The 20662-nt window shown below is 40.1% G+C and overlaps 1 protein-coding gene across 1 annotated transcript in view; it reads left to right on the top strand.

Moving 5' to 3' along the window:
* PSMB1 (proteasome 20S subunit beta 1) overlaps window positions 1-20170 on the top strand; it is a 22069-nt gene extending 1899 nt beyond the window's left edge. Inside the window, exons 2-6 of the mRNA XM_025866572.2 lie at window positions 7823-7930; window positions 11279-11360; window positions 13803-13932; window positions 18794-18900; window positions 19886-20170. Coding sequence (XP_025722357.1) covers window positions 7823-7930; window positions 11279-11360; window positions 13803-13932; window positions 18794-18900; window positions 19886-20071 — 613 coding nt within the window. The 3' untranslated portion in view covers window positions 20072-20170. The remainder of the gene's footprint in view (window positions 1-7822; window positions 7931-11278; window positions 11361-13802; window positions 13933-18793; window positions 18901-19885) is intronic.
* The last annotated feature ends 492 nt before the right edge of the window (window positions 20171-20662 follow it).

The raw sequence follows: 20662 nt of genomic DNA, 5'->3' as shown, positions 1-20662 counted from the left end.
ACTCAGCATAACACCCTCCAGTTCCATCCACGTCGTTGCAAATGGCAGGATCTCATTCCTTTTGATGGCTGCATAATATTCCATTGTGTATATATACCACCTCTTCTTTATCCATTCATCTGTCGATGGACATCTTGGCTCTTTCCACAGTTTGGCTATTGTGGACATTGCTGCTATAAACATCGGGGTGCACGTACCCCTTCGGATCCCTACATTTGTATCTTGTGGTAAATACCCAGTAGTGCAATTGCTGGATCGTATGGTACCTCTATTTTCAACTGTTTGAGGAACCTCCATACTGTTTTCCAGAGGGGTTGCACCAGCTTGCATTCCCACCAACAGTGTAGGAGGGTTCCCCTTTCTCCACATCCCCGCCAACATCTGTCGTTTCCTGACTTGTTAATTTTAGCCATTCTGACTGGTGTGAGGTGGTATCTCATTGAGGTTTTGATTTGGATTTCCCTGATGCCGAGCGATGTTGAGCACTTTTTCATGTGTCTGTTGGCCATTTGGATGTCTTCTTTGGGAAAATGTCTGTTCATGTCTTCTGCCCATTTCTTGATTGGATTATTTGTCCTTTGGGTGTTACGTTTGATAAGTTCTTTATAGATTTTGGATACTAGCCCTTTATCTGATAGGTCATTTGCAAATATCTTCTCCCATTCTGTGGGTTGTCTTTTGGTTTTGTTGACTGTTTCTTTTATTGTGCAAAAGCTTTTAATCTTGATGAAATCCCAATAGTTCATTTTTGCCCTGGCTTCCCTTGCCCCTGGCGATGTTTCTAGGAAGAAGTTGCTGTGGCTGAGGTCGAAGAGGTTGCTGCCTGTGTTCTCTGTTAGGATTTTGATGGACTGGTGTCTCACGTTTAGGTCTTTCAACCATTCTGAGTCTATTTTTGTGTGTGGTGTAAGGAAATGGTCCAGTTTCATTCTTCTGCATGTGGCTGTCCAGTTTTCCCAACACCATTTGTTGAAGAGACTCTTTTTTCCATTGGACATTCTTTCCTGCTTTGTCAAAGATGAGTTGACCATAGAGTTGAGGGTCCATTTCTGGGCTCTCAATTCTGTTCCATTGATCTATGTGTCTGTTTTTGTGCCAGTACCATACTCTCTTGATGATGACAGCTTTGTAATAGAGCTGGAAATCCGGAATTGTGATGCCACCAGCTTTGCTTTTCTTTTTCAACATTCTTCTGGCTATTCGGGTTCTTTTCTGGTTCCATACAAATTTTAGGATTATTTGTTCCATTTCTTTGAAAAAAGTGGATGGTATTTTGATGGGGATTGCATTGAATGTGTAGATTGCTCTAGGTAGCATTGACAGCTTCACAATATTTGTTCTTCCATTCCATGAACATGGAACATTTTTCCATTTCTTTGCAGCTTCCTCAATTTCTTTCATGAGTATTTTATAGTTTTCTGAGTACAGATCCTTTGCCTCTTTGGTTAGATTTATTCCTAGGTATCTTATGGTTTTGGGTGCAATTGTAAATGGAATCGACTCCTTAATTTCTCTCTCTTCTGTCTTGTTGGTGTATAGGAATGCCACTGATTTCTGTGCATTGATTTTATATCCTGCCACTTTACTGAATTCCTGTACGAGTTCTAGCAGTTTTGGGGTGGAGTCTTTTGGGTTTTCCACATACAGTATCATATCATCTGCAAAGAGTGAGAGTTTGACTTCCTCTTTGCCGATTTGGATGCCTTTGATTTCTTTTTGTTGTCTGATTGCTGTAGCTAGGACTTCTAATACTATGTTGAATAGCAGTGGTGAGAGTGGACATCCCTGCCGCGTTCCTGACCTTAGGGGGAAAGCTCTGAGCTTTTCCCCATTGAGAAGGATATTCGCTGTAGGTTTTTCATAGATGGCTTTTATGATATTGAGGTATGTACCCTCTATCCCTATACTCTGAAGAGTTTTGATCAAGAAAGGATGCTGTAATTTGTCAAATGCTTTTTCTGCATCTATTGAGAGGATCATATGATTCTTGTTCTTTCTTTTGTTAATATATTGTATCATGTTGATTGATTTGCGGATGTTGAACCAACCTTGCAGCCCAGGGATAAATCCCACTTGGTTGTGGTGAATAATCCTTTTAATGTACTGTTGGTTCCTATTGGCTAGTATTTTGGTGAGAATTTTTGCATCCATGTTCATCAGGGATATTGGTCTGTAATTCTCCTTTTTGATGGGGCCTTTTTCTGGTTTGGGGATCAAGGTAATGGTGGCCTCATAAAACGAGTTTGGAAGTTTTCCTTCCATTTCTATTTTTTGGACCAGTTTCAGGACAATAGGTATTAATTCTTCTTTAAATATTTGGTAGAATTCCCCTGGGAAGCCATCTGGCCCTGGGCTTTTGTTTGTTGGGAGATTTTTGATGACTGCTTCAATTTCCTTAGTGGTTATAGATCTGTTCAGGTTTTCTATTTCTTCCTGGTTCAGTTTTGGTAGTTGATACATCTCTAGGAATGCATCCATTTCTTCCACGTTATCTAATTTGCTGGCATAGAGTTGCTCATAATATGTTCTTATAATTGTTTGTATTTCTTTGGTGTTGGTTGTGATCTCTCCTCTTTCATTCAGGATTTTGTTGATTTGGGTCATTTTTCTTTTTGATAAGTCTGGCCAGGGGTTTATCAATCATGTTAATTCTTTAAAAGAACCGGCTCCTAGTTTCATTGATCTGTTCTACTGTTCTTTTGGTTTCTAGTTCATTGATTTCTGCTCTGATCTTTATTATTTCTCTTCTCCTGCTGGGTTTAGGCTTTATTTGCTGTTTTTTCTCTAGCTCCTTTAGGTGTAGGGTTAGGTTGTGTATTTGAGACCTTTCTTGTTTCTTGAGAAAGGCTTGTATTGCTATATACTTTCCTCTTAGGACTGTCTTTGCTGTATCCCAAAGATTTTGAACAGTTGTGTTTTCATTTTCATTGGTTTCCCTGAATTTTTTTAATTCTTCTTTAGTAGGATGCTCTCTAGCCTCCCTGTGTTTGAGTTCTTTCTGACTTTCCTCTTTTGATTGAGTTCTAGTTTCAAAGCACTGTGGTCTGAAAATATGCAGGGAATAATCCCAATCTTTTGGTACTGGTTGAGACCTGATTTTGTGACTAGGATGTGATCAATTCTGGAGAATGTTCCATGGGCACTAGAGAAGAATGTGTATTCTGTTGCTTTGGGATGGAATGTTCTGAATATGTCTGTGAAGTCCATTTGGTCCAGTGTGTCATTTAAAGTCTTTATTTCCTTGTTGATCTTTTGCTTAGATGATCTGTCCATTTCAGTCAGGGGGGTGTTAAAGTCCCCCACTATTATTGTATTGTTTTCAATGTGTTTCTTTGCTTTTGTTATTAATTGCCTTATATAATTGGCTGCTCCCATGTTCGGAGCGTAGATATTTTCAATTGTTAGATCTTCTTGGTGGATAGACCCCTTAAGTAGGATATAGTGTCCTTCTTCATCTCTTATTACAGTCTTTGGTTTAAAATCTAATTTGTCTGATATAAGGATTGCCACCCCAGCTTTCTTTTGGTGTCCATTAGTATGGTAAATGGTTTTCCACCCCCTTACTTTCAATCTGGGGGCGTCTTTGGGTCTAAAATGAGTCTCTTGCAGACAGCATATCAATGGGTCTTGTTTTTTAATCCAATCTGATAGCCTGTGTCTTTTGATTGGGGCATTTAGCCCATTTACATTCAGGATAACTATTGAAAGATATGAATTTAGTGCCATTGTATTACCTGTAAGGTGACTGTTAACTGTCTGTTGTCTGTGTTCGTTTCTGCTCTTTGCTGCTTTTAGGTTCTCTCTTTGCTTAGAGGACCCCTCTCAATATTTCTTGGAGGGCTGGTTTCGTGTTGGCAAATTCCTTTAGTTTTTGTTTGTTCTGGAAGCTTTTTATCTCTCCTTCTATTTTCAATGACAGCCTTGCTGGATATAGTATTCTTGGCTGCATATTTTTCTCGTTTAGTGCTCTGAAGATATCATGCCAGTCCTTTCTGGCCTGCCAGGTCTCTGTGGATAGGTCTGTTGCCAATCTAATGTTTCTACCGTTTTAGATTACATATCTCTTCTCCCGAGCTGCTTCCAAGATTTTCTCTTTGTCTCTGAGACTCGTAAGTTTTACTATTAGGTGTCAGGGTGTTGACCTGTTTTTATTGATTTTGAGAGGGGTTCTCCGTGCCTCCTGGATTTTGATGCCTGTTTCCTTCCCCACATTAGGGAAGTTCTCTGTTATAATTTGCTCCAATATACCTTCTGCCCCCCCCCCTTCTTCTTCTTCTGGGATCCCAATTATTCTAATGTTGTTTCGTCTTATCGTATTGCTTATCTCTCGAATTCTGCCCTCGTGATCCTGTAGTTGTTTCTCTCTCTTTTTCTCAGCTTCTTTATTTTCCATCATTTGGTCTTCTATATCGCTGATTCTCTCTTCTGCCTCATTTATCCGAGCAGTTAGTGCCCCCATTTTTGATTGCACCTCATTAATAGCCTTTTTGATTTTGACTTGGTTAGATTTTAGTTCTTTTATTTCTCCAGAAAGGGTTTCTCTAATAATTTCCATGCTTTTTTCAAGCCCAGCTAGTATCTTTAAAGTCATGATTCTGAACTCTAGGTCCAACATCATACTAATGTCTGTATTGAGTAGGTCCCTGGCAGACAGTACTACCTCTTGTTCTTTTTGTTGAGGTGATTTTTTCCAAGTCTTGTCATTTTGTCCAGAGGAGAACAGATGAATGAGAGAACAAAATGCTAACAGGTTAACAACGTCCCCAGCAAATATACTCTAAAGAAATCAGAAAAGACCTGAAACCAAGGGGAAAGAAAGGGAAAGAAAGAGAGAAAAAGAAAAAGGTAAAGATAAAAACAAAAACAGAACAAAACAAAACAAAAAAAAACAAAATATGATCAAATATGATCAGGCTGGTGCATAGATCAGTGCCACACACTATATTTTGGGCATATTTTGGTCTGTTAGAAGAAAGTGCCTCCCAAAATTTTAAAGAAAGAAAGATTTATATATGTACAAAATAAGGGTTGATATGATGGAGTGATGGAATATGACTGTAAAGATGAAAATTATAAAAAATTTTATAAAAGGAATTGATAAGTTGTTTGAAAAAAGAAAGAAGAGGATTTAAAAAAAGAGAATGTGATCAGGCAGGAGACTAGAACAAAGCCATACACTAGATGTTTAGGGTATATTTTGATCTGTTAGAAACTGTATCTCAAAATTTTAAAGAGAGAACAACTTATATCTATATATGCCAAAAATAAGGGTAACTACTATGAACAGATAGACTATGACTCTAAAAATGAAGAGTAAAAATGTTTTTTTAAAAAGGATTGATAAGATGTTGGTTGAAAAAGGGAAAAAGAAAAATTCAAAAAAAAAAAAAAAAGACAGACTAAGGAATCATGGTAAAAAAGCCAGGGGAGGAAGGGGAGTCTCCCCGGATCTGCTGCTTGTTGGGTCCCTGCTGGAGGAGCAGTGGCCCAACTGTGTCGCGGATCACATTCTATGGCCACCCCGAGCTGAGAGCCCGCGCCTCGGCTCCGTCTCTGCAGCCGGCTTCCCCGCTCCGATCCCTGGGAGCTCTGCCACACTCAGGCACCCCCGGTCTTTCTGTGACCCCAAGGGTCCTGAGACCACACTGTCCCGCAAGGGTTCCACCCCCAGCTTAGCCACTGCAGCGACGTCCCTCAGCGGAGCTGACTTCTAAAAGTTCCGATTTTGTGCTCCGCGGCTCTAGCACTTGCCAGAAGTGGCCGATGGAGGCCCCCTCCCCCGCTGTCTATCCTCCGGAATATCGCCTTGGATTCACTTCTCCGCTGGTCCTACCTTCCAGAAGGTCGTCGCTTTTCTGTTCAGAGAGTCATTGCTATTCTTTTCTTCGATCTCCTGTTGAGTTCGTAGGTGTTCAGAATGGTTTGATCCCTATTCAGCTGAATTCCTGAGAGCAGATGAAATCCAGGTCTCCTACTCCTCCGCCATCTTGCCTACATTCCTCTTCATTTTCTTTAGTGCTTGTTGCTGCTGGTTTTTGGGGCAGCCTTTGCTTCTAGAAAGCAAGGCTTAATTCCGTATCTTCTACTCTCTGTCTTTAAATGTAGTTAAACCCCATTATTAACATTCTCATGTCTCATTCATGGGAGGATAATTCCCAAATGTGTTTCTTCAATTTTACCTCTCATGAGTTCCTCCTTTTGGGCTTCTTAAATGAAACATTTCTACCTGGATTTTCTGCCATCACCATAACTCAAGATATTAAAACAAAAATCAAGCTAATTATTCCTCAGTCACCTTTCCTTCTTTGCATTCATAATTAATGCCATCATCCTGCTTAACCAGGCTTAAAATCTTGGACATCACAATTGGCTCTTCCCACTTCTGTCACATTTTGGTGGTTACAAAAACTTGTACAGTTTGTGTTTGTGTTTTTTTCCAATTCCCGTTTCTTGCAGTTCACACTGCTACTGTGCTACTACATTAATCTTACTGGAACAGTGCTTTCATCCCATTTCACATACTGTGTTATTGTCACAGTAGCCTTCTTAAAACTCCACTTTGCATATGGAACTGTTCTCATTCCAAAAATCTTTAGTTAGGGATTTTTGGGAGTCAGACCCCTGTCCATCATATTAGCCTTATGTTCCTCCATTAGCTTACACAGAAAGGAACACCTTAATAAGTTGTTTGAATGTGTTATTTGGGTTATTACCTGTTTCCCTTTATTCATTGTCCATATTACCCGGAGTGCCATCCTTTTGTACTGCAGAGCTTTAGTGCACATTCCACCTCAGTAAAAATAATGGATAAGGTTTTCTGAATGCTTGTGGTCTGTGAGGCATTGTGCTGGGTGGTGCTTTTGTGATCTATGTCATTCAGCTCTTATCAGTCATCCTGTAACACAGGAACTGTTACTACCAATAACGTGAATTTGGATAATTCGTCTGCGGTTACAGAGCTGGGAAGTGGCAAGGACAGGTCTCCAGTAACTCCAGAGCCCAGGTTCTCCGTGATCACACTCTGCTGTCTTGTACCTGTGCCCCAATGATCAAGCTAATACTGGAGGACCAGATATGTTTCAGGCACAAGTAAAAGGGCTTTACAATTATTAACTCACTTAATTCTTGCAAAATTCTAATAAAGTAGTTACTGTTATGATCTCTGATCTACATATGAGGACATTGAGGTCTTGGGAAGTTAAACAGCTTACCCACAGTCTCATATCTAGTAAGTGAGAGACCCAGATTTAGAACTGGACAAACTTCTTTGGGAATTCATGCTTTAAGCCTTTTCAGTAAACTGTTAGCATAAATAATACAACAACAAAAGAAAAAGTTTGTTTTTATTCATTGATTTCCAACAGCTATTTGGATGTTTACTGAGTGGTAGATAAGGGCTTGGATATAAAGAAATGAAAAACATTAAACCCTTCTTTGAGCTCAGAGAGCTTTGGTCGTGGTACCACTGTCTATACCTGATCGCCATTGGCAGGGTATGGTCCAGTTTTGTGATATCAGTACCTTGCACAAGGTCAGTATTTAATTTTTTGACGATGTTATGATAATTGATTGGTTTTTCTGTTACCTTCTGCTAAGTGACCTTTGCTCTGAGTTAGGTTTGTGTTTTTTAGGGAGTACTTAAATTTTTCCCCCAGTTGACTTGTAGCCAGGGATCCTTTCCCTTTGATCTTTCATCTTTCATCTGAGTCCTGCTGTTGCTTAAATCTAGTGGGTTTTATTCCAATATATGCTACAGATAACTCTCCTCTAGAGAGAGGTGCTATTGACCATTTTTATGTCTCCTTTTTTTTTTTCCCCTCAGTACTGTATTGGCAATCGCTGGAGAAGATTTTTCGATTGTTGCTTCTGACACTCGATTGAGTGAAGGGTATTCAGTTCACACCCGGGATAGCCCCAAGTGTTACAAATTGTAAGTAAATATTTCTAGGGATACATTTCCCAGTGTCTTGTGATGACTTGCTGCTGTAAGAGATTTCACTTCTAAACAGTTTATTTCATGAGTTTTTAGGTTGAGTATTTGAGCTTAGTTTGCATTTTTGTTAGAAAACTGTTTTCTGAATTAGTATTTCCTAACAATTCAATATGTAGTCTTAATGATATTTGCTGTACTGGCAGGAAATATTTTTACCTTAACATTTTTTCATGAAAATTTTCAAATACATAAGAAAGGTAAAAGAATTTTGTAGTGAACACCTATATGCTATTGCGTGGCTCGTTAGCATTTACTATAATTATGTTATCATACAGCTTTGCATTCTTTTATCTGTTAATCCATTGCATTTTTTTAAATCTCCCCCCCTTTTTTTTTACCCAAAACATTTAGCCATCACCTAAGCAGCTATCTGTGAGCCACAGTCTTAATGGGCTAGCTGTATTTTTTCTAAAACATGAAAATGAAATATGCACTGATAAGTGACGGTTTGTAGTTAACATTTTTGGAAACAGTTGCAAATGGTGGTTAATTCCTAAATTAGTCCACAAGAGCCTATTAAAGCTGAATTGTAATAGGAATGGATTGATGGGGTTCAAGTCCCTTGGACAGGGCCCTCTGTGTTATGAGTAGGTAAAGAAGAGGGCTCTGTCTTCTTTCCTGGTCCTGGGCTAGCCCACACCCTACCCTAGAGAACAATTGATGTTTGTCATCTTCTCAGTTCTCTTCATATGCTCTTTTTTCTCCTTCTAAGATTTTATTTATTTGAGAGAGAGTGCGCACATGAGCGTCGTGAGAGAGAGCATACACAAAAGGGGCAGAGGGAGATGTAGGCTCCCCACTGAGCAGGGAGCCTGACTCAGGACTCCATCCCAGGACCCTGGGATCATGACCTGAGCTGGAGGCAGACACTTAACCAACTGAGCCACTCAGACGCCCCTCTTTATGTACTCTTCTTCCATCTTTCGATATCCCCTTCTCCTCTCTGATGCATAGTGCATGGATACTACCTTTTTTCTTCTTAGGAGAGGAAAAATTATTTCATGGATTTCATAATTTGGAAGTAGTAAATGTCACAGATAAAATTTAAGAACATAACTTTACAAATACCATTCTTATGCAAGGTTCTGCTCACCTTTGTAATGTTCTACTTTAGTGTGTGTGTTTCTGAAGGGAATATCTGTTCTTTTTCTTATTATGAAATATTATAGGCATATAGATAGATAGCACATTAATAACATTGTCTGTCCTTATCATCCATCTTCAGCACTAAACCATACATAGAGTTGAAGCTGCCTAGGTACACCTAATCCCAAGCCCTTTGGGGCTTAGAGCCAAACTTGCCTCTTCCCCACCTGTTTGAGACTCTACATTTAGTCTTTGTTCTTTGCATGCAAACACCTCTTCCTTTGATATACACCTGAATATTTGGGAAAAGCATCTTAAAGCTCCAAGATTTTGTTCTACCCTATTGGTATTATTCACCCATCTTGGTACTAAAGGCACTGCAGCCTTATGGGAGATTGGAGCTCCTTAACTCGGTGCAGTGAGATTGGTTGTAGGGATAGGTCAGGAAACGCTGGTGATGCCCCCAGAGCTGTCAGTGGTCCCCCTAGTTGGACAGGTATGGTTTGTATGAATCACTCATAAATTTCTGAAAGGAAGAGTTTATCATGTGACTTCTGCTATGTTTCTTGATGAGATTGGTGTAGGTTTCCTTATAGATTGATATTAAAGTTTAGAAATCTTTGAGACCTAGTTCAGTTTGTTTGGCTATACCAAAATTTAATTAGTTCCGCAGTGGTGGGCATTTAAGTGCTTTTTGTTTGTTTTGTTTTAGAGAGCCATTAACATAATATGTATACTTTCACAAGTAAGCCTATAGTATATCTTTGCAAACTTAAGTCAGTAAATTTACAGGGTGAATTTCTAGCAGTGGAATTACTGAGTAAAAGTGACGTTCACCTAAATTTTTACTGGATACTACCAAATGACCCTTCTATTTCTTTTTTTTAAGATTTTATTTATTTACTTGACAGAGATAGGGAGAGAGGGAATACAAGCAGGTGGAGTGGGAGAGGGAGAAGCAGGCTTCCCGCCAAGCAGCGAGCCCAATGCAGGACTCAGTCCCAGAACCCTGGGATCATGACCTGAGCCGAAGGCAGACGCTTAACGACTGAGCCACCCAGGTGCCCCCCAAATGACCCTTCTAAAAAAAGTTAAATGGATGTATACTCTTGCCCAGTTACTTATTAAGAATATCCATTTTCCACAACCTCACCAGCATTAGGCATTATTAATCAGTCTAATAGATTGAAATGTAAATTTGGATTTGTGAACAACATGAAGGCTTTTCATGTTTATGGTGACTTGTGTCTCTTTTTATATGACTCATGTAACTGTACCAGTCTTTCCATTGTGGGTTTGTCTTTTTTTTTAATTGAGAAATAAGTGACATATAACAGTGGTTTCAGGTGTACAACATGATTCCATATTTGTGTGTATTGCAAAGTGATCACCACAACACGTCCAGTTAACATGTCACCATACGTATTTACAAAATTTTTTCTTTTGTGGAGTACGTCTAAGATCTGTTCCTAGCAACTTTTAAACATTCGATACAATGTTATTAATTGTAGTCACCATGTCATACATTATATCCCATGATACGCTGTTAATGCTTTTGGTATTTATAAGAGCCCTTTTAGACTAAGGAAGTTAAAATTAGACTTTGGTTCTACCTACTACAATTTTTTTTTTTTTAACATTTTTCTCTATATAAGTTTTAATCTGGGGGGGGTGCCTGGGTGGTTCAGTGGGTTGAGTGTCCAACTCTTGGTTTTCGCTCAGGTCATGATCTCAGAGTCATGAGATCAAGCCCTACATCAGGCTCCATGCTCAGTAGGAGCCTACCAGAGATTCTCTCTCCCTTTCTTTCTGCCCCTCCCTCTGCTCGCTCGCTCGCTCTCTCAAGTAAATCTTTAAAAAAAAGCTTTTAAATTGGTACATAGTCAAATTTATGAAACTTTTCTATGTGGGCATTGGGTTGTATCATATTTAAATAGGTGGCTCTTAACCCAAGATTGTATTAACTATGTTTTCTTTAGGCCATCCATTCATTTTTCTTTAAGTCTTTGATCCTGCCTATAATTCATTTAGTATTGGGAATAAAGTGATGACCCCCACCCCCGCCGCCAGCAGAGGGCTAACTAGTCCCATTACCATTGGGTAAATAACGGGAGTAGGAGTTTTAAATTTAAAATTGCCCAAGGCATGTTTTACTTTATTGTCTAACCAGCTCAGTTTCCCGAAATGTGCTTTTTACAGAACAGACAAAACAGTTATTGGATGCAGCGGTTTTCATGGAGACTGTCTGACCCTGACAAAGATTATTGAAGCAAGACTAAAGGTAGATGTTTTTGTTACATGTCTATGCTATGGAAAGTTAATAACCATTCTTAGATTGTTTGAAGCATACAGCAGAACTGTTGTACAGAATAGCTGGAGGAGCTCTAGTTTAGCTGATGAAGCTACAGCCCATTCTAGAAATGAAATGATACTGTTAATACAGCCATATGAAAGTAGCATAGTGTGAAACTGCAGGATATTCCCTTTGTTAAAATCTCCGTACAATATAAAGGTTCTCTACCCTTTTCAAGGTAGCATGCAAAGGGTTTCTTCTGAAGATAATCTTCCTTCAAAAACAAAAATTCTGTAGAGGAGGCAAACTTTCAGACAGGTGCTTGGTTTGGAATACCATCAGCTGACATTCTTTCCCTCTTTACAGCATTGCATTCTTAGTCAACATGAGCAGCAAGAAAGGCAGGAGTTTGGATGAGAGGCAAAACCTAAGCTGTCATCACCTAATACTTTGGTAGGCTTTGGGTGACTGCCAGCTGAGGAAGTTTTGACACGTGATAGGTGGGCTTGGAACAGCAGGAAAGGGTGGTATGAGGAGGAAGTAAGAGAAAGAGCCGTTCTAACCTTTTCCGCAGTTTTTAAAGGGGCTGACAGTGTCACTGCCTGCATGTCTTTTGTACTAGATGGATAGGCATGAGGAATAAAGGAATACCAACTTTTAATGAACGCAGAGGCACGTCTAGATTTTTATTGTGGCCTGTGTATATTAAGCAGTATGTAACTTCCAGTAATTTCAAGGAGGTAGGCTAGGAGTAATTTAGACTGTATTAAAATGGAATTTTAGGGGCCCCTGGGTGGTGCAGTTGGTTAAGTGTCTGACTCAGATCAGGTTGTGATCTCAGGGTCATGGGATCACGCTCAGCAGGGAGTCTGCTTAAGTTTCTCTCTCCCCCTACCCTTCCCCTCCCCACCCCCAGCCCCTCCACCCCACATGTGTGTGCATGCTCTCTTTTTCTCTAAAAAAAAATAAATAAAACGGATTTTATCTGTAATAATAACTAGTAAATACATACTCTTAGCTGGCAAAAATACAAGGCTGGAGTTGGATTTAATTTTGTAGGATATGTGTCACATCTTTATGTAGTTGATAAGGACACCTGATACGTGAAGAAGTTAGCAGAGGTGGTCACATTCTGTCTTTGCCTATTTGTGAACAACACTTGAGATTATATGCACTTATTAATGATGTCGTAGGTACTGGAATATTTAATTAATTTAACTGACGTGTTTCTGAATAATTTTGAAATTGCTCGTTAGAATATAAAAATGATTTCATTCAATAGTTATCACTTGTTAATAGTTATTTAAAATCTTTACATTGAAAGCTTCACTGACATACATTTATTGACATATTTATACGATTCCTGGTACATATTTTGCAAATGAAAGTTACAGTACAAAAGTACACGACCAACAAAGTAGTACTGTGTTAAAATATAACAAGAAACAGTGAATTCAGCATAATTACACAATCCTTGAAATTTTTCTTTCATACATTATCACATAAATGGTGTGGTGATTAAAGTGTTGATGCTTGGTTTTGAAATGAAATGAAGATTTTTTTCTTAATCTTTTTTTTGGTATTTTGACTAATCATTTCAGCCTGTATTCTTAAGTAAATCTTTAGAGATGCTTGCTCTGTAGCTGATAAATTGGTGAACTTAAATTTATGTTTGTAATTTTTGTAGAATTTCTCTGTTGGATAATTTAGGATTCCCTAAGGCTACAGTAAATCTAGGATTCAAAAGTCACAATAAGGTTTGCTTTGGATACTTCTGTTCTCCACTATAGATGCTTTAAGGAGCAAGACCACTTCCCAGAGTAAGGGTCCTGTCCTCAAACCTTCTGTTCTCACAGGTATCTACTGTGCAAAGAGAAGGGCTTGTATCTGAGTCTGATCAAGAGTCAACACACTTTACCTGTAAAGGGCCAGAGAGTAATTACTTTCAGCTTTATGGACCATTTACTCTGCTGTTGTAATACACAGGCAGATGTAGATAAATGTAATGAATGAATAAGACTATGTTCTAATAAAGCTTTTTTTGCAGAAACAGTTGGTGGGCTGGTTTTGGTCCATGGGCTCTAGTTTGCTGACGCTGGTCTAGAGGCAGAAGTAAAGGAGAGCTGGACTTAAATCATCCTCCCAGGTCACCACACTTATGCTTGATATGTGTGCATTTGCTCTTGAATGAGCAGTTCTTGAGATAAAGGTGGCATGGAAAATAGAGAGCTGAGGGCAAATTTAATGTTCTTTCCCTTAAAAATTTTTTATAGCCCCCCAAATGGTATGGTAGTATTATTTGTGTGATCACGAAAGAAGTAGGCATCCTTTCACCAAGATAGCCGCTCACCCTTTAACTTTACTGTTCCTTGTTCTAGTCTGTAATATATTCTGCCTCTCAATGCCTGTTACTTTCATTAATACTTGCAGATGTACAAGCATTCTAATAACAAAACCATGACTACTGGGGCGATCGCTGCAATGCTGTCTACAATCCTCTACTCAAGACGCTTCTTTCCCTACTACGTTTACAACATCATTGGGGGACTGGATGAAGAAGGTAGAATTCTTTCTTTCTGGAAAATGAAGGAGGGGTGGCATGTTTTAGATATGTGTGTTTCCATCTACAGTTGAAAAGAACCATAAACACCGTCCTCCCCAACAGTCTTATTTTTGTTAATTAAAACAATAAGAAACTGAATCTAAAAGGGAAGTAAAGGGATGATCCAAAGGCACACCGCAAGTTGTGTACTAGAGCTCTAATAATGACTCATGGGCAGGCTGTTGTTTTACTATTTTCTGAAGATCTTGCATGAGTTCAGTAGTAGATAATTAGCATTTCAGTCTTACGGAAAGAAAGCTGACTTGGAGAAGCTTAACCTAACTATCATTCTACGTAACAAACGTATTTGACTTAAGTTTTTAAAAAGCGATTGCCTTAAAAGAAAGGTATGCATTTCCAACAGTGTATTCAGGACATTCTGAAGCACCTCTTTGATTTCCTGTCGGAGTCAAACCAGGAGGGCCTAAGAAGATCAGTCTTGTTACTTGACGTGCCCGTCCCATTTTTGATCCAAGCTCTGTTATGGAGCAGGGACACTGATGGTTTTCACTGGGTCTAATTTGGATTGACTTTCAGTTGCTTCCAAAAACCAGATACTATCTCTCAGGACAGATCTGTGCCACCATTTACAGTAGCCCATTGAAAAAAGAAGTTATAGAAATGTCTGGCTGGTAACAGTATATTGAAATATATCTACCGAGAGGGAGAATTTCTGGATAGGAAGGAGTTGGGCTCCTCTCATCTCCTCTCTCCACTTTTTACTCCTGTCCCTTGGGCTTTTCCTTTGTTCTTCCCTCTGCCCCTGTATGTGGCCTTTGGGAGCATTCCAGTCATTTTATCTACTGTGGTTTAGGTGTGGACAAATTAGGTTGGCACAGTGTATTTTGAGGCTTTCACCCTGACTTGAAAACTGAGAGAAAATGTAAAGCATGGAAATAGTCAAAAGAAATTAATTACCCTTAAATAAGGTAAGATTACCTTGCCTAACCCAGCATGCTGGACACGTTTTTTTCACTTAATGTCTGACTTGAATGTCAGATAAATAAAGTCGGGTTTAGCAACATTAATAATAGCTACCATTGAATTTTAGCAGGCCAGACAATGTCCTTTGAGTTTTACTGAGAGACAGAGACACCAATTTAGGAATACTCACATCTACTAAAGGGCAAACCTCAGGTTTGGGTTTGGATCTGTTTTGAGTTCAAAGCCCTGTTCTTTGATGTTCTGGTGGTATTCTCAGGCATTTCCAACTGTCTTTTTATATCTTCTCTGGTCTGCTTTGATTTTCCTTTACGTTCATTTTTATTTCTTAGAGGGATTTGTAAATTCCTGTAATAAAGCAGTCCTTTTTGTCTGTTCCCCAAGATAACTCCAGCTTTGACCTGTGCTTTTCACTAATGTCTCAAGAGACCTTGCTTCCTCTTTTCCTCCCTTGTGGAAATGGAGACCTGGAGAGCAGTGCTCCTTATTGAGACCTTCAGGATAGTTGGGTCAATGGCTGTCCTTCAGGACACTGGGATCAGTGGTTATCCTTAGAACAGTGGGTCCAACAGCTGCCTTTCGGGATAGCCAGTTAAGTAGCTGTCTGCTTTGACCTCTGTGCCTTTAACTCTCTACTTACAGTCATGCTTTAACCCCCCCCAATTAATAATGGCTTTAGTTTTTCTGTAACAAAAACAGTAGTACTTGTAGAAGTTTCAAATAGTACAAGAAGATACAAAAATGAAAGTAGTAATCACCCCAACCTTCTACTTTGAGATAATTACTATTAAACTTCTGATGAACATGCTTACAAGTATCTTGGTAGTCATCCGTGCTTGTGTGCTGTGTAAGTAGAATGTATAGTGTGTGCACGTTTACATGGGGTGTATCGTCACAGAGATAGTTTTATGTCACAGAGATAGTTTTATGCCGGTGAGTAAAGATACATAATGAGTCAGTGACTGACTTACATAGGAGGTAGCTACACCATAGTTTGCCTAGCAGTCCTCTGAAGGTCATTTAGGTTGTTTGCAGTTTCCTTAATAGAAACAATATGATGAACATTCTTGTACATACAATTTTGTATACTTCTTCAACCATGTGTACCTTCCTGGTAAACATTCCCAGAAGTTGAGTTGCTGTGTCAGAGAATACATATTTTTGGCATATTGATGCCATCTCTGGCTTGCCCTTCAGAAAGGGCCTCCTAGCTGGGGTATGAGTACCTGGGCTTTTTTGCATCCTTTACCACTATCAGAATTAACACATTTTAAAGATCTTTACCCAGTTAATATTTTGTGGTTTTAATTTATGTATAGTTTTTGTGTACTCAAGTTGGGCATTTTTTTGTGTTTATTGACCTTTTCATTTTTTTGGAGACTGACCTATGTGCTGACCTTTGCTCATTTCCTTATCTGCACATTAGTCTTTTTTTAAAAATTTATAAGAATGCCATCTAACTGTGTCAACTCTGTAATGTATGCAGTGGATGCCTCCCAAGAATGTTTTTTGTTTCTTACATTTTGGGGGGTGTCTAGCTATGGCAGATTTTTCTGAATTGCATATGGTCCGGGCTAATGGTCTTTTCTTTATGACGTTGAGTGTCCTACTTTGTTAGAAAGGACTCTCCCATCCAGGGTTTACCTTTATTTCTTTCTAGGACTTGTTTTTGACTTTATTTTTTACATTGAAACCATTGTGCTTTTTTAAGATTAAGAATTATTGGGGCGCCTGGGTGGCTCAGTTGTTGGGCGTCTGCCTTCGGCTCGGGTCATGGTCCCGGGGTCCTGGGATCGAGCCCTTCATCGGGCTCCCTGCTCGGCGGGAGGCCTGCTTCTCCCTCTCCCACTCCCCCTGCCTGTGTTCCTGCTCCCGCTGTGTCTCTCTCTGTCAGGTAAATAAATAAAATCTTTAAAAAAAAAAAGTTACTTTGGTGAGGAAAAGCACTCTATATCTACAGTCAGGATTCATGCCATTCTGCTCTGACGTTGCAAATGTCTCTTTTGCCTTTGCTAAGTGAGGGGAAGGTCTTTGAAGCTCTGGTCTTCAGTTTATCCCACTCTTTTCCTCAGATGTATTGTGTGTGGCTTTTCTGAGACTGCTTCTGCCTTTGGTTAAAACTTGGGCCTCGTTTTACTTGTGGCCTGTTGGCGTCCTGAGAGATCAGTTGTTCTTTTCGCTTTGTACTTCCTGTCCCTTTTTTGTGTGTTGAAGTTAGTGAACTGCGCACTGGGATCTCGATCTCGTCCCACAGTTGCTTCCAACAAAAACACTTCCCTGGATTCTCCTGGGCAACCTCAGCACCTTAGATGCTGCCTTCTCAGCAGAGAATTGTTAAGTAATTCTGCAGTAGAAAAAGCACACACAGCTGAGGGTGGCGGAGGTCAGTGGACAGGGAGACAGCTGTCCTCACCTCACATCTCCCAGGTTAGCTGCTGAGGCTTTGAGTTACGGTATAATATGTTTTCAAGATCAGTTATATCACCTTTAAGTCCTGTGTCGTAAATGACTCGTGATTTCTCACACCCAAAACACAATTGTTTTTTAAAAAATTACAGTGGCATGTGTGCTTTGTAACACATTCAGTACCAAAGCCTACAAAGCGATTCCCTTTTCTTGCCTCCAGTCCTGCAGAGGTAACTACGTTTGCAGTTCATACTTTGTTGTGTGCTTATACAAATATGTATGTTTTTTCTTATGCTTTTAAACAGTATAGAACTGTGTTATACATATTACAGAGCTCTTCATTTTGTATTGTCTTGTGGTTGTGGGACTGGGGGGCGGTCCCATCTTCCTCTTCCATTTGAGTTTGTGAAATAAGCCTTATAGGTAGATCTAACCTACAAGTGAGATTATTACTGGGTTATAGGGTTTGTACATTTACATTTTGATAGATTCTACTGCCAGATTGTTCTTTAAAAAGGCATAGCAATGTATGCACCCTTCAGGAGAGCGTGAGAGGCCCATTTATCTTTCTCTTCATGGTGCTCTATAACTGTTGTTCAGAATGGGTACGTTCAGGGGCACCTAAGTGGCTCAGTCGGTTAAGCATCTGCCTTCAGCCCAGGTCATGATCCTGGGGTCCTGGGATCGAGTCCCACATCAGCCTCCCTGCTCAGCGGAGTGCCTGCTTCTCCTTCTGCCCTTCCCTCCTGCTCATGTGCATGTGCTCTCTTCTCTCTTTTAAATAAATAATAAAAAAAAAAAAAAAGAATGGGTACATTCAGATTCTGGTTTGGTGGTTTTGTTTTGTTTTGTTTTTTTTGTTATTTTTTGTTTTTGCAATAGTGATTCTTAACTCTGGTAGTACAAAGCAAGTGATTACCTTTTAGGCAGAACTAACCTTTTGCATGTGGCATTTGTGTTTTTCTGAAAGTTTTCCATTATTAAATGTTTGTTTTTTTTTATGTTGTTGATGCTAAAGAGTGTGCTTACTGTTAAGTTTAAAAACACACAGTAAATCTTCCCTGTGACTGTTCACATTCAGCACTAGGAGAATTTTAAACTCAAGTCTATGCTAGAACTACACTAGTTCATTTTTTAGGAATGTTGTGAGGAGCTGAAGTCAGAGCAGAACCTGTGACTGCTAACCAGTGTGCCTGTGAGGCCACTGGGTGGTGATCGGTGATGTCAGCCTGATGAGAGCATGAAGCTCCAGGTGGCAAAAGCACATAAGGAGACGGGAGTGGGCAGGTGTACCTCTGATCAAAATCTTGAGAGGAGGTGAGCAGACCGCTGGGTAGAACAGTGAAATTTGGCTGAAATTTTAGCTCAGTTCATAGTCTCTTCTGTGTCACACTTCAACTAGATTTGTTTTTACTGTGATTTGGGATTGTGGTCAGGATGCATCCTTATGGAGATTGTTTTATTCTTTCAGGGAAGGGAGCTGTGTATAGTTTTGACCCGGTAGGGTCCTACCAGAGAGACTCCTTCAAGGCCGGAGGCTCAGCAAGTGCCATGCTACAGCCCCTGCTTGACAACCAGGTAATGAGACCATCCACGCTGGCTGTGACATTGACGTAAAGTACTTTTCTCTGAGTTCTCCTATTCACCCGCTGAGGAGAGTGGAGAAATCCAGGCTTTCTTGTATGTCCCTGCTGATTTTCCCTACCCCAGTCTTCTGATCTGTCTGTGTTCTGCTGGCTGTCTTGTGGCCTCTCACCTGCTCCCATGGCTCTGGCATCTTCCTGTGTCCTCATGACGTCCAGGCCTCTCGTGTCCACAATGGTTGGTCCATGTTTTCAGTTCTCTTGCCACCTTTACCTGAATGCTCCCTATTTTCATCATTTTTCTATCATCTAATTTTGTATTCTAACTTCCAAGTACGTTTTTAATTTACCGCCTTTTCTGTACTATTGCCTGAATTCAGGCCTTGTATTTCCCAACATCGTTTCTGCCTCCAAGCTTCCTTCCTTGTGTTTCTGAAATGTATTATATGTGTGTAGTCAACTTGTGTGTATTGCTTATCTGCCTCATCTCCCGTCACTCTGCTTCACACCCAAACCTCCAGTGTGGTGTGCCTGTCCTGTCACCAGGCCTTGGGTCGCAGCACACCCTTGGTCTGCAGTGTTACTCCCCTCTGACTCTGGCTCATCCTTCACGCTCCTGTACTCAAGTGTGTCTTCTGCCAAAGCCTTTCTCTTCAAGTAGACTTAGTTATGCCCGCTAGGGGCTCTCCTGGCTCTTTTTTCTTCTTAATGGTAGCACACTGTGTAATGGTACTTTTGCTTTCATATGTTCTCCTCTCTAGATGATGCATGCTTCTCAGGAGCGGGAGCTTTGTCTCAGTGCATGTTTGTCAGGTTTTAGGAATGTGTAATTCATCCAGGTCTGGAAGCTTTTCAGTCAGACATTTCAAATTTGTGTGAGCTATTCATTATGAATCCTCAGACATGTGAAGGCATTGGGGAGGCTGGAACCACCTTTGTACTGTCACATGATGCCTCATCCAAGTTTCCTGTCCCACCAGGTTGGTTTTAAGAACATGCAGAACGTGGAGCATGTCCCACTGTCCTTGGACAGAGCCATGCGGCTTGTGAAAGATGTCTTCATTTCTGCGGCTGAGAGGGATGTATACACTGGGGATGCACTCAGAATCTGCATTGTGACCAAGGAGGGCATCAGGGAGGAGACTGTTCCCCTGAGGAAGGATTGATTTGTGTGCTATTGTTAATCACTTCAGAATTGGTTAATTTTGTATCTTGGAACTATTTGACTAATGTGTTTTATTAAAAAATAAAGGCTGAAGTAATCATTTGTTATAACTTGTGTTCTCTAAGCAGGACAGATCTAGAAAGTAGAATTTCTTTTTCCTTTCATTTTCTTTCCTTTTTTCTTTCTTCTTTTTTTTAAGATTTTATTTATTTGAAAGAGAGAGAGAGAGCATGAGCAGGGGGAGAGAGAGAAGCAGACTCCCCACTGAGCAGGGAGCCCCATGTGGGACCCTGGGATCATGACCTGAGCCGAAGGCAGACGCTTAACTGACCGATCCACCCAGGCGCCCCTTTTCCTTATATTTATGAGCAAGAAATTTATCTGGAAAGGATGACTGTGTAGGTCAGCTTCTCATTGCATGACTGCCAGCCCATCTTAGGAAGAGCGTTTTTGGAATTTATTAAGTCCACCCAGCTTATACTGAAGGGTGGAGTATTACCACTTTTAACTTTAACTCAGTTTCATTAACGAATGTGAATGGACTGCCTTAAAATTTCTCACCCTTGGAGTTACTAAGCAGTCTGGAATGGCT

The sequence above is a fragment of the Callorhinus ursinus genome, unplaced genomic scaffold (assembly GCF_003265705.2).
Source record: "Callorhinus ursinus isolate GAN/ISIS: 27379988/994484 unplaced genomic scaffold, GSC_fseal_2.0 scaffold6, whole genome shotgun sequence".
Lineage (NCBI taxonomy): Eukaryota > Metazoa > Chordata > Mammalia > Carnivora > Otariidae > Callorhinus > Callorhinus ursinus.
The sequence above is the reverse complement of the archived record's forward strand: the minus strand, read 5'-3'. Positions and strand labels throughout refer to the sequence as shown.